This window comes from Sprattus sprattus (genome assembly GCF_963457725.1).
Source record: "Sprattus sprattus genome assembly, chromosome: 5".
NCBI classification, from domain to species: domain Eukaryota; kingdom Metazoa; phylum Chordata; class Actinopteri; order Clupeiformes; family Clupeidae; genus Sprattus; species Sprattus sprattus.
In genome coordinates, this window is record NC_137924.1 from 10,894,559 (window position 1) to 10,909,580 (window position 15,022).

At 46.9% G+C, this 15,022-nt stretch overlaps 1 protein-coding gene across 2 annotated transcripts in view; it reads right to left on the reverse strand.

Moving 5' to 3' along the window:
- The window catches only part of erbb4b (erb-b2 receptor tyrosine kinase 4b), a gene marked incomplete at both ends in the record, with an annotated part of 230,294 nt that overhangs the window by 24,149 nt on the left and 191,123 nt on the right, over positions 1-15,022 (reverse strand). For both annotated transcript variants that reach the window (XM_080839977.1, XM_080839976.1), the window contains 4 exons: positions 5,969-6,154; positions 8,701-8,799; positions 9,234-9,356; positions 12,121-12,253. In XM_080839977.1, the coding sequence (XP_080696103.1) occupies positions 5,969-6,154; positions 8,701-8,799; positions 9,234-9,356; positions 12,121-12,253 (541 nt within the window). The remainder of the gene's footprint in view (positions 1-5,968; positions 6,155-8,700; positions 8,800-9,233; positions 9,357-12,120; positions 12,254-15,022) is intronic.

Here is a 15,022-nt window from a genome sequence, read left to right on the forward strand (position 1 = left end):
ACACAAACTGCCTTCAATGGATGGACTGCAGACGACCAAGCAGGAGAATGTGGAGCGTCTGTGACCTGCCCAGCCTGATCAATACTTAAGCAGCTGGAGATTGGATGAAGATGGGACATGGAGAGTGACAAACACACACACACACACACACACACACACACACACACACACACACACACACACACACACACACACACACACACACACAAACACACACACTGACACATACACACACGCACGCACACACACACACACACACACACACACACACACACACACTGACACACAAACACACAAACACAATTGAGTGGGGAAATGGTGAGTGATGAGGAGAGGAAAACAAAAGAAAATGTATTTGTTAGTGATCTGAGATCGCTGTTGTGTGGGTTTCATGTTGAACAGAGTTGCCACTGAGCCGACAAGCACCTTTCCCAGGGCTTTTGAGGACAAGGGGAAATAAAGAATGCAGGTATGGGTGTGAAAAGGGACATTGTGTCTACAGCTACAAGAGAAAAGGTCCTGGGTGCAGTTAATAGCAGAATGTATTACACCAATAATGACAAATCACCTCCATGGCTAATTAGATTATGCATTGCATAATTATTCCAATTTCCAGACATGGAGATTCTTGTTATTGCCATTATTCATGTGTTGACTCCAGTTTGAATTGCACAATGCCAATGGAATCACTAAACCTGAGATGCTTGGAGTTTAAGCGCCAGTATTTGGTAATTCTACATGCTCAGAGTTTAACCACCAGTATAGGGAAATTCTACGTGTCTGTGGTTCCGACAGGTAGACAATGTGCTGCAGGTACATTGTCAAGTTTGGGTAAGGTCAGAACTGGATGACTGAAATCATTCCTGTTTATGTAAGTCATTTGCGTAAAATGAACATGCGCTTTACAAATTCACAAATGGATGTTCCTACATAATATGTAAAGAGCTGAACGTGAATTGTTTATCCTTTTACCCTTGTGTGATGGTGAGCATGAGTGTATTCCTGTGTTTGTGTTTGTGTGTGCGCACACATTTACACACATGTACACACACACACACACACACACACACACACACATACACACATGTACACACACACACACGTGTCTGTGTCTAAATGTATGGGTAGGTATGTGTGTCAGTGTGTGTGGTAATGATGGACAGTGGAGCAGGTGATGATCAGTCACTCCTGTCCCCTGTGTGCATGGCCCTCATCTATTGTGAGACATGCAGTCAGCCATTCATCTTGTGTCTGCCCTTCCTGACACCATCCATCTCCAGTTCACAAACTCTGCTGGGACTCTGCATGTGTGTGTGTGTGTGTGTGTGTGTGTGTGCTATGCTACAGTCCCAGTCTGTGGAGAACAGCCTCACTAAATGTGTAACTCTGGACGTGTGTGTGTGTGTGTGCTATGCTACAGTCCCACAGTCTGTCGAGAACAGCCTGTTTGAATGTGTAACTCTGCACGTGTGTGTGTGTGTGTGCTATGATAAACTCCCACAGTCTGTCTAGAACTGCCTTATTGAATGTGTAGCTCTGCATGTGTGTGTGTGTGTGTGTGTGTGTGCTATGCTAAACTCCCACAGTCTGTCTAGAACGGCCTTATTGAATGTGTAACTCTTCGCTGTTGTGTCAGTCCCTCTACCTGTTGCAAAGCCTGTAATGAAACGGCTTTTTCACCGCTCCCCCGTGCAGCATTACAATAGGTGAACCACTGTGTCTATCCAGTGAGCAAAATGGTGGCTGACTAAACATCCCTCTCTGTGTCTTTATGCCGGTGCATGTTAACAGCACAGCTGGTCTCACACTGCGCTTTATGAAGAAAGTGCTTGTTTCAGCCCACGGAGGTCCTTTGAGGTGTAAGGGCTTGGTGAAAAGAAGCCGAAGAACAAATCTCTGGTACACTCAGCCAATCCCTAGGCCTGTAATTGGACACAGGCTGGGCTTATGTGTCTGCTCCCTCCCTGCTCAGTCTGTCTGGGAGCTCAGCAGGGGACACACACACACACACACACACACACACACACACACACACACACACACACACACATCACACACACACACACACACACACACATCACACACACACATCACACACACACACACACACACACACACACACACACACACACACACACACACACACACACACACACACACACACACTGCCGACTGGGATGTGAGGCCCGCCATGCTCACGCGCATGTTTTGTCGGCATATGCAATATCTGTTTCCAGACACTTAACGAGGCGAACTTCCGCAGACAAGGTTCAGATCAAACTGAGCCAGTGCTAAAGAACACTTAGCGAGGCAGGAGACGCTGGACTCATGCAGAGCCTCGACTTCAGAGGATCGGGGCGAGGACATGAGACACAGGCCCCAGGTCAGGGTGTTCACAAAGCATCTCAAGGTGTCCAAACTTTTCTTAAGAGTAATTCACAAAGCCGCTTCCTCTCTGAGAACTAAGAAGTAGGACTCCTACTCGAGAGACCGACTCCAAACCAACGGAAAATGGCGGTTTCTATCATTCCACGTTACAATGTTTTGGATTTAAGACTTTAAGACAATCTCAAGAGAATAATTATGGAGCTTGTAAGGAATGCCAATTGCATATCACCAACCAACCGAAAGAACCAACTAAATGAATACGTTGAATTAAATGTAAAATGTAATCGTAAAAGTAAACTAGATCCTGTCTACACAAACGTGTCATCATTTAGAAAAGATACTCGCTGTGGGTTGCATATTCCATTATGTAAGGTGTAGCACGTGTCATATATTTATTTATTTACTTATCATTCTTCAGCACTCAGCACACGTCTACTTACAGGCACAGACCTGTCACTGACTCATTGAGAGCAAGCTTTTGCATGAGGCTTGACGTTAGTCATAGTTCTCGCTTTTCCTTAGTAAAAGTTGGTCTCAGCAGCTTAATGAATAGAACTTAGGAGAAAACCTTTAGTTAAAAACTTTTACTGAGAGTACTCTCAGTAAGATAAAGTGCCTTGTGAATACAGGCCCAGATGTGTAGAGAGGAAAGACTGATATGAGCTGGGTGGGAGAGGAGAGGAGGAGAGAAGAGGAAGGGAGAGGAGAGGAGAGCCCCGGGGCTCGGTTAATGAGACCACGTGAAAGATGTTTGCTCGTTGAGATGGAGCGGTTTGCGCACGGAAATGACCCATGGCTACACTCAGCCGCTCCCCCGTATTAGACCTCCATCACTGCCTCATCTCATGAAGCAGATACAAATTTAATGTCACGCAGGAGGTGGCAAAATGAAGGAGATTATTAGTCCTATCGCCGGGAAATTTCACTCACGTCATCTCGTAATTGGACAATTATCTGATCTGCTGATTGTGCACTTGAGATGGATAGCTGTTTGCATTGGAAATTGAGCAGAGTAGTTCCGTGTTCACTTCTGCTGGCAGTCACTGTGCGGTTCTAGCCGAAGTCTCACTGGCCTGGGTGCTTGGGTGGTAGGGGTCTTGAGGGGTCTGGCCGGCGTGTGAACTTGTCACATCAAGAGTTCACCCCCACAACTCAACAGGGTTAATATACAGATGTTGTGTTTACTGTCAGGTTCCATCCCATGTCGTTTCTCACACTTTCTACCACAGTGGGTACACATCTCTCTACTAGTGAAACCTACTGGGTGGTACGGTGAGGCAGACAAATGAGTGGAAACCGGAGGAAGTAAAGAGTGAGTGAAAAGGGGAGGAGAAGACAGAGAAGGTTAGGAGCTGGGGTTGAGGTGAGGTGGAGGTGTGTGTGTGGGTGCCGTCGGCATCCCCCTATCCTCCACCACTTGCATGCATTATTCCCTGATTAATCTCTCCATTAAAATGAATCCCTCGCCTGATTATTCCATTAATAATCCATGGTGTGAAGGGCTGTCTGCGCGGGGGGACAGGCCAGCGATTAACCTGTTTCCCCCTCAGCTGCTCGGAGCTGGTAACGGCCCCGTGGACTCCCGCTCCGCCTGCTCTCCGCCAGAGCTGAAGGACCCTCTCAGTCCTGTTGCCGAGCCCTCCACATGCAGCCTCTCAGTGATGACTTGACACACACACACACACACACACACACACACACACACACACACACGCACCCGAGCCCTCCACATGCAGCCTCTCAGTGATGACTTGACACACACACACACACACACACACACCAACAGAAGGCCTCTGCACAGAACTGGGACGTGCTAGAGTCGAGATGGGGGAGATGAGTTGGTGAGATAAAGAGGAACCTCTTTCGTGATTTCTGATTCTGTTCTTATCAATAAAGTCTGTGTTGTTGTTTATCGAAATGCAGCTTTGAAGTGTCTGAAGGATTTACTGGACTTACAACCAGGCTCAGTCAAACTGATCTATAATGAATACTGCAGAGTAACAATATTGCACTGGATGGATACACATGTATTTGTATTGATCTGGAATAACAAGACAGGTTGTGATGTTGTTTTCTCTCTGTCTCTGCAGCCTAAGCTCTGGGTAGCCTCCAACTGTGAAAGGGCATTGGCAAAGCAGTTTATGTTTCCAATAAGGTACTTTTAAATAATAAATACTTCTGAATGTTTGTCTTGTAAATAATGCATCGCCACAACAAATAAGATCTCAGTGGAAATGATTAATTTGAAACGCTTCACAACCCAAAACCATGCAGTCATTAATGAATGTGCAAAGTGGACTACATATTTTATGTGTCTTGACAGAATGATGAAGTGTTTGTTTGTTTTCTAAACAAAACACACACACAAAAAAAAACTGTTTTTGCAGCAAAAAAGCTTTCCTGGCAACGTGTTTAAATAAATACACTTATAAAATAATAATTTGACATGTGTTCTTTTCAATACATCCAACATAAATAATCAGTTGAGCTCTCCAAGATCTTGACCCAATGAAAAGGCATGTTCAACTGAAATAACCACCTAGGTGTTAAAAATACACACTAACAATACGCCAGGAAGGAGTACTCTAATTCTTTTACATATATGTGTTGAGATTTAATGGGAATTGCATCATCAGAGCATTAGAACCAGCATTGCTTGTGTTTTGCTTTGCTGCTATTGATTTTCAATGGTTCTCCTGTTAGCAGTTAGCCTGCTGATCCAAGACAAGGCAATCTTAACTATTCACACAATTTGTGCAACAGACTCCAAAATAGCAAGAGAGAAAAAAAACAAACATTGAGTGCCACTTGCCCGTGGGCTTGAAGGTAAACCGGGACCCTGGAGGCGTGCCACGCATGAGACGTTTTCATTAGATTCAAGGGGGAGCCCATTAGACATTCACTTTGCTGGGTAGCGGCTTGTAAATGTTTGAGGTAAGGTTTACTGGAAGCAGGGCCGCTGCTCTTATATTGAGAAAGCATCTGTGGGTATTGGAACAAAGCACTGACTGCTGCAATAAACAAGCTGCCTGATCAGGGAAGATGAGAGACCTGAGACGAGAACAGAACAGAACAGAAGAAGCGGCTGCTTTTCGACGCTCCTCAAACTCCTCGGCTGAACTTGGCCCCTGCGTGACCGGGTTTGAAAGAGGCGGCAGAAGATAAAAGACAAAAAAGTTGAGCAGAGGTGGGAGACAAATCCCATAAGGAGGTGTGGAGGACATAGTCAGGGGCTCTAGATCCAAAGAACCTGGTAACGAGGTTATTTTTCACTCTCAGAAAGACTGAAAACAACTCCTCTGTTTTAGTGCAACCTTTTCAGCCAGACACAACAGCTTCTCCTTTCAATTCACTCCATGAAATGTGCCCTTACATGCACATCAAATCCAGAGACAAATTGTCATTGTTTTGAGTCTGGCATTCAGGATGGATCCTAACATCAGCATCATTTCTTCAGCAAATGTTCAGATATTTCACACATGACACAGTCCTGGAGTTCAGGCACACATAAACTCCCAAGACCGATGTTTCACCTTTCCCCCAGGACTAAGAGGCAGAACAACAGGTGTCGCTTCCTTACCTTGGCGATCTGGACACACCAGTTGAGCAGCAGCTGGGAGCCGATGTTGTCCTTGTGCTCGTGCACGTAGTCCAGCAGGCAGCCGTGGGGCATGAGTTGGGTGACCAGCTGGATGGTGGGGCTCAGGCACACGCCCAGTAGACGGACCAGGTGAGGGTGCTCCATGCTGGCCATGATCAGGGCCTCCTGGGGTGGAGAGGAAGGACACCAACTAAAGCCCAGGGGACACATCTGGTAGTTTTCTATCAGACAAACATATGGTGCCCTGGTGGCTGATATAGATACCACATATGGAAAACTGTGCCTGAGGGGTTTATGTGTACACAGGGAGATTTGGTCACATCTTACTATAGAAAAGAACTACTGCAGTATTGAATACAGATATGCATAGGCTCACACACACACACACACACACACACACACACACACACACACACACACACACACACACACACACACACACACACACACACACACACACACACACACACACACACACACACACAGAGCACAAAGCCACACAGACATTTCCATTTATAAGGATGGACAAAGTTATGGTAGGACCAGTAAAATAAAGGTTAGATTTATCCACCAGGTTTATAGCCCTTGCATAATCTATTCTATTACTACTGGCTGGAGATCTACTACACGCTTCTCCTGGCCCTAAATCAGGGCTCCTACCAGCAGAGAGTGCTTCTTTTCTGTGTGCTCATGGAGTCTGAGTGCCACTGTAAATCTGCATAGTAAGGGAGTTTATCTTCTACTCTCTCTGGCCTGAAAAAGACCTCAAATATACGTATATATCTCAACCTACATATAAGAAAAGTGAGTAGAATGGTCTAGTGAAGCTCAGTTACACACACATGTGCACATGTGCACATGTACACACACACACACACACACACACACACACACACACACACACACATACACACACACACTTAATACACAAACACACACACACACACACACACACACACACACTGAATACACAGAGACATAAATATACATATACATATTCAGTGGTTCCTAGTGCTTGTTGCCTGAGATAATGAGGTGGATGTTGAATGTTCTTGTCTGTTATCTATTGGTGTGATGCAATGGCTGGAAAAGCAGTCCCCCTCAGGATGCATTTGCATGTGTGCAACTTGTGACACGCATAGTGAGAGTGATGCATGTGTGCATGAGAGGGAATGAGAGAAAGAGACAGAAAGAGTGACAGAGCAAAACATTGCACAGAAATATAAAGTAGAGAATGTCTTCAATGCAATCAGTGAGCAGAACTAGCACAGGCCTTTGGTCCTACTCTGTTAAAAGTCCAGTCATAGTGATGACATGGCATGTGGAGAGGGTGGTATACCCACACACACACCAACACACACCCACACACATCAACACACACACACACACACCCACACACACATACACACCCCAGACACAAACACCCACAAGGCCAATCAACAGCTCTGACAGTGGCATAATGAGTACTGGCCCTTCTTCTGGTCTCTAGCAGCTAGAGGTAAATCCACGCCTCACCAGGGGATAGTCTGCCTGTGTGTGTGTGTTTATATTTAGGTATGTGTGTCTCCGTCTATGGGAGAGAGTGTGTCTATGTGGGTGTGTGTGTGTGTGTGTGTGTGTGTGTGTGAGTGTGTGTGTGTCTCCATCTATGGAAGAGAGTGTGTCTCTGTGTGTGTGTGTGTGTGTGTGTGTGTGTGTGTCTATGGGAGAGAGTGTGTCTCTGTAGGTGTGTGTGTGTGTGTGTGTGTGTGTGTGTGTGTGTGTGTATGTGGCCTGACATCACGTGCTGCTGCGCTCTGATTGCTGTTTAAATGGAGGAGCTGCGTGAGGCTTCGTCTCCTGCTGCCTGTCCAGCAAGCAGGGATGAGGAGGACCAATGGGAGGACCGTGCCGGCTGCGACACCCAATTACCATCCCTGGCACCTCCCCCCTTCACCACCTCCACCTCCACCCCCACAAAGACACCTCAAGGTCTTCCTCCCTCTGTCGCCGTGCCAGCTGACTGGATGATATGCCACGTTCCCTGACGAGAGGGAGAGCTCATTAGCAAACGCCTCAGCTGCTGGTGCACCATGGGATATACCTCTGACTTGACTTGACCTGATGGATGCCAGTCAGACCCACCAAGGAGCACACATCCATACACATACAACTAATACACAGAAATGTTCAACCTCTATACATACATTTATAAATATATATACTATATATATATATATTTATATACATTATATATATATATATATATATATATATATATATATATATATATATATATACTGTATACACACAAATGCTTGTGTGCACACACATAAAAAGCCACACAGACAGTACACTTATAGAAACACACACACACACACACAAGCCTGCTGACCTGCTGATCTTCATAGGACCAAAATAAGACCCATTTTGCTGTCGCAGCTTGCAGCCTTTACCAGTCAGACATCAGGGCGGATTGGGAAACGGGCTAAGGGAATGGGTTTCTCTGCCATTGCATCATCAAGCAGCGATTCAGCTCATTTCTGTTTTCACATACATTTTTCCCTTTGATGTACAGGAGGAGTGTGCTGGTTTATGGAGTGGGTTGGTCTGAGGGGTGATGGTCTGAGATGGGTGCGCTAGAGTGACATGGCATTGGGGGGAGGGGGACCGTCTGCTGCCTGGACTGCCTGAGAAGCACACACACTGACTCAGCATAGGAGGTCACTCACGTCCATAAACTCCACGTTGGCTTTGGGTCCTGTGGCCTCGTTCAGGATCTTAATGGCCACCGGGATCTTCACCGTCTCCCCCTCTGGAACCCAGATACCCTAGGTGGGGGGAGAGAAAGACAGGGAGAGATGAGTAATAGAATGGGTTCATACATGACATCAAACTACAGCAAGATGTAACAATTCACAGCTCCTGTATATACTTTCTTAAACTTCTTAGACCATTGCACTGTTTGTTTTTGTATTGTGTTTGTTTTGTATTGTGTTGTAATTTATATTTTGTGTAAGCACATTGAGAGCCAGTTTACCAAGTCAAATTCCTTGTTTGTGCAAACTTACTTGGCCGATTAAACCTGATTCTGATTCTGATATTGATGTGGTTGATCATCAGTTGCTTTCATCGCTACTCTGGTAAGTCAGTGCTTCAAAAACACATCACTGTACTGCCAGACCCTTCCCCTCTGCCACTCTGTCTCTGTCACTCTGTCTTTCTGGTCAGCTTACACATACACTGCTGTGATGGGGAGCATTACCTTGTAGACGGTGCCAAAGGCTCCTGAGCCCAGGATCTTCACCTTCTTGAGCTCCGTCTCCTTCAGGATGCGAAGCTGGGCCTGGTTGGGCGCCGTTCCGCTGGGCGTCAGGGGCTCCACCAGCTGGGCAAGGGCGATAAAATACAGCCACACGGCATCAGTGGGTTTACGGAATAAAGGCACAGTCCTGTTCAGTAGATTTAATTACCGGCACAGAACACACAGAATGGCTTTATTCACATATCCTCTCTATATTAAGATTCTCCATCTTTTGGCCAGATTTGACTGATTCGGTGGAAATGGTCCTTCACAGCGGGATCACTGAAAGAATTTCTGAGATAAGAGGGGAAGAGATGCATCAAAGCAGAGGGGGAGGGAGAAGGATAATCAGTGAGAGACACACAGAAAGAAGAAGGGAAGCGAGGGGAAGATGAGAGAAAGGATAATAAAGGCGGCTGCTGAGGGGGGAGCACGGTGCTTTCACTGTTACATTTCCACAAGGGGGTAGACAGAGAGAGGGAGAGGGGGAGAGAGGGAGGGAGAGAGAGAGAGAGAGAGAGTAAATCAGTCTTCCCCTCAGCCATTGCCGCGTTCCCTGTCTCATCACCGCTGCCTGATTAAAAAACAATAGCTGTTCTTCATTTAAATGGAATTCTAAATCAAGTGCCCCGGACAGAGGAGCAAAGAGCAGTGAAATGGGGATGAGAGAGAGAGAGAAAAGAAAGAGGGAGAGATGGGGAGGGAGAAGAGAGGGGACACAAGATGAAAAGAAAGAGAGAGGGAGCAGATGATAGAGAAGAGGAGAGAGCATAGTAAGAGGGTGGTAAGGGTTGTGACCACAGTGCCACAGGAAGAGGATCAAGAGTAAGCACTGATCATAGCCCTTGCTGGGAGCTGTCCATACTGTCAGTGCTGAAACCAAGGGAGCTGTCCGGGGTCCTGAAATTCAGATGTTTTTAGTCATAGTATTACACTTTTCTTGAGGATCAATTGTGTTATTTCGATCAGTAAGACAAAGGTGGTTCAACTACTTCAACATAAAGTGAAGTCAGGCAATTATTCTTCAGATCTACACTAACAGCATGCTTTCCCACTGGCACCCAAAAAAGCCCTGGAAGAAATTCTTTTGAATTTGTTGATCACTGTGCTAGTTCTTTTGACCCTATCCACCGCCGTGTTCTGCAGCTTTTGCGGAGAGGGCAAAAGATTAGTAGCACACAGCCTGCAGATGTGCACATGCAGAAACAAACACGTAGAGGGCATGTCAGCCCCACAGGCAAGCAGCGGGCCCATCCGCCCACTCACCTAAACCCAGTCTTACACCATCTGCATGCAAACAACCAGGCAGTGCCCAATGGAATAAGGGCTGGAGACAAGACAAAAGCTGGATTCTGTTGCTCTAATTCACAACATCTCTGAGTGGTACCCTGATTTTAGTACCAGTGTGCATATATGAGTGAGAAAGGGTAAGAGAGAGAGAGAGAGAAAGAGGAGAAAGAAAAAAGAGAGAGGGAGACAGAGAAAGATAGATGAGTTTGAGAGTGAGTGATGAATAGGGTTTTGCAGAGAGAGTCAAGACAAGTGCGAGAGGGGTTGAAGTGGAGGCTATAATGGGAAAAAATAGGGTAAAAGAAAAGTCAGCCATCTTGTGATTAGTGCATCCGTGTGTCAAGAGGCTCCTGCAGCGCTGGGGACCGGGAGTGGAGGTGAGGTGTGGTGTAGTATGTCTGGGCTGGTGTAGTATGTCTGGGCTGGCGTCTGTCTCGACGGAGGCTTTAAGAGCTTTAATACGGCACGTTTCCTGCAGGCCCACTCAGCCTGAGAGGCCTCTCCAGTGACTGCAGCGCAGCGCCACGCCGCGCTCATCATTATTCACGCGTGCTGCGGGGAGCAATGCACAGGCATACGCACACACACACACACACACACGCACGCACACACACGCACGCACGCACACACGCACGCACGCACGCACGCACGCAGGCACACACACACATACACACACATACACACACACACACGCACACACACACACACATACAAACACACACACACACACCCACACACGCACACACACACACACACACACACACACACACACACACACACACATACACACACACACGCGTCATCCACACTCACACACACACACAAGTCATGCATGCACCCACAGCTGTACGGCCCTGCTTTAGAAGTGTTCCCCAATGCCCATCTAATGCTAGTAGCGACTCTTAATATTATGAGTCAGTCCACTGGACAGTGGTTAAGGGTCTCCAGTCTGTCTGACAAAGACGCGGCAGCGCTCCCAAGAAGTGGCCTAAGAGGGACTGCTGATATGAAGCGATCCATTGGAATCGGACACAGAGAGAAAGAGAAAGACACAGAGGGTTGATAGCACACTTGTTATGTCACCGGAGCACACATCTACAGTAAGGCTTCCTGGTAGCACAGAGCCTCTGACAATTAATGGAAATGGATGTTCAGTGCTGGACAGCCTCCCGGTCTGTTCCAGAGGATGGATGGAATGGGCTTGCGCAGGGACAAGAAGACACCGTCCCTGACAGCCACCCCTGCTGTGCGCTGCAGACTGCTGAGTGGCGTCACTGAGACAGACAGCCACCAAGAGTGGCAGCGCGTCTGTTTTCAGAATGGACAGCTGGGCTTCCAGCTTGATTGAGTATGACCAGCGAATGGCAGCTTAACACTGCTGAAAAGTGCTGACCAGGAGAGAAACGCTCCGAGTTCACATGGGGGTAGGAAAGGAAGGAGGCCATCTTTTACACGTACGCGCGATATACACACTAACATGCACTTCTGTATCTTTTTGGTCAACTAGTTTTTTAAGTGTTCTTTGTAAGATAGAAAGCTACAGTAGAAAGTCTCTTACCTCGGTCTCCAGGAACCGACGTAGGGCTCGCTTCTTCTTGATGTTCTTGCGGCGTAAGGACACAGCCACACTCAGACCCACGATAACCACCACAAACAGACCACCAATCACCCCAGCGGCTATCAGTGGAGTCCTAGAAGCACAGAGAAGGTATCGCTATTAATAAAGCTGAAATGCTGCAGAAAAACAACAACGTTCACGAGCTTTCCTATTCATGGCTATGGGGAAGTCTTTAATATGCTAGAACCAGACATAACAGACCCGCACATAAATGAACTATAACTGGCATAGAGCTCTGTTGGAAATGAGGAAGTAAGGGGGTAAGAGCGAGACAGAGAGAAGAGGAGAAAAGAGATGTCACACACAGCACATTTCGAGATACGTCTTGATCTGGAGCCGTCTCTCAGAAATGGGCATCAGGGCACTGATTTGATCCCGGAGCTCGGGGGCAGCCAGACTGTGTGAATTAGCGGCGCTACATTTCCTCTCCTTTTAATAACGTCGCTAATTTGCTTCTGCAAAAGCAGGCTGAGCGGGGGCATGGCACGGCGGCAGCACTGTGGCTCTCCCAATCTGCAGCGCCAGCCTGCACTCCAGGCCCCCATCCATGCATCACGGAGAGAGGAGAGAGAGGAGAGAGAGGAGAGAGAGGAGGAGGAGGAGGAGGAGGAGGAGGAGGCCAATCCCATTAAATGCCATGGCACTCAAGTCACTTTATCTCCGGGGCGCGTGCCGAACGAGGGCCCGGCCTCTCTCTCCTCTTCCCTGCCGCTGAGCAACGCGGAGCAGAAAAAAAAAAGGTGGTGTCTAAAATAAGCCATTGTCTGTGTGGAGATGCTTTTTCTTTCCCCCACCACCAAACTGCTGCAAAGTTTAGGGAACACGGAGATAATGAAAAGCCTGCATCCCATACACCCTCCCAAATGGACTATATATCCTGTAAATTGGTAAAAAATGCTGGACTTTGCAAATGTGATTCACGGCAGCCATTGTTGCAGGGGTATGTGTGGTGAATGAATTATTTAGAGCACAGATTTGGAACCAGACTATGCCTTTAGAGCGAGACGCGTGGGGGGGAGATTGCCTCGTGAACTCCAGATCTCTGCCACCAGTCACCAAGACGAGTCGGAAACAAAATGCATAATAGAAACGGGAGCAACACTTTCCCACCCCTGACAAACTCCGAATAAAGAATGTGTCTTAGGTGCTTTCATATGTCACGTCTGCCAAGGCTCTTTAGTATGGGGATGTGTTCAGATGGGTCGAGGCTCTTTAGTATGGGGATGTGTTCAGATGGGTCGAGGCTCTTTAGTATGGGGATGTGTTCAGATGGGTCGAGGCTCTTTAGTATGGGGATGTGTTCAGATGGGTCGAGGCTCTTTAGTATGGGGATGTGTTCAGATGGGTCGAGGCTCTTTAGTATGGGGATGTGTTCAGATGGGTCGAGGCTCTTTAGTATGGGGATGTGTTCAGATGGGTCGAGGCTCTTTAGAATGGGGATGTGTTCAGATGGGTCGAGGCTCTTTAGTATGGGGATGTGTTCAGATGGGTCGAGGCTCTTTAGAATGGGGATGTGTTCAGATGGGTCGAGGCTCTTTAGTATGGGGATGTGTTCAGATGGGTCGAGGCTCTTTAGTATGGGGATGTGTTCAGATGGGTCGAGGCTCTTTAGAATGGGGATGTGTTCAGATGGGTCGAGGCTCTTTAGTATGGGGATGTGCTCACATGTGCTTTAGAATGGGGATGTGTTCATATGTGCTTTAGTATGGGGATGTGTTCACGTGCTCTTTAGTATGGGGACGTTTTGTGCCTTTGTGTTAATGGAACAACCCGAGTCCTTTTGGGGATTTATTCATCAATATCCCCTATTTTGAAGTGTGCTTCAGCTAAGAGAAGCCCTGATTAGGTAGTAACTCTTACGTGCTTCACTCCAACCATGGCCTGTGAGATGATGCGGAACTCCATCTACTCCAAATGTCATTGTATGCAAATACAATGACAATAAAGGCTTTTATATTCTATTCTATTCTATTCTATTCTATACACTGTACATCTCAGTGTCCTTGCATACTGTGTGAGTGTGTTTGTGAGAGTGCATCTAGTATGCATATGAGTAGGAAGTGTTCTATTTTTAAATTAAAAATGATCAGTAGCCCGCAACATCAAAACAAATCATTAAGTACTGCTGTGTTTATGTGTATACAATATTAATGTATGTGAGTGGGTGAAAATGAGTGGGTGAGTTGTATGTGTAGTGCATTTGTGTTTTTTGTTGCAACACCCACATAAATATATACAAAAACATCTGTTATTTATTGGCTGGGCATTGAACAGGGCTGCCATACATGTACAGCACGCCAAGCTCATACAAATACATACAGCACACACGCAAAGCACTTTGAAGCAAACGCCACAGGAATAACTGCCAACTGGCCCCATACTGTTTGTACGTATACAGGGCTCCTCCTGACGTGACCAAACCACCAGCAGTCAGGACGGCTAGAGAATGTGACGACCTTTGACATTCCTGTCTCCTCTCAGCAGTGTATCTCCAGCCCAGCTCCTCCACCCAGCCCTCCTCAGGAGGCCCACTTCCACTCCAGCCTCCTCAGGTCAGTGGACAGGAAACGAGAGGAGAGATGGGGTACGACTCGCTCCGGGAACCCAGAGAGGATGCTGCTGGAGTGTATATTCTTGTGTGCTGTCTAGCGTGCACCTCGAAGAACATATACGACTTCTTGTAACATAACATACATACAGTGTCTTTCACTTACACACACACACACACACATACACAGGCATATACTCAAACACACATCTGATGTGTTCAAGACCCCTGCAGACCAAGTAGTGAAATGAACAAGGAATTGGAAAGGAAAAGAAATATTTGATATTTGTTGTT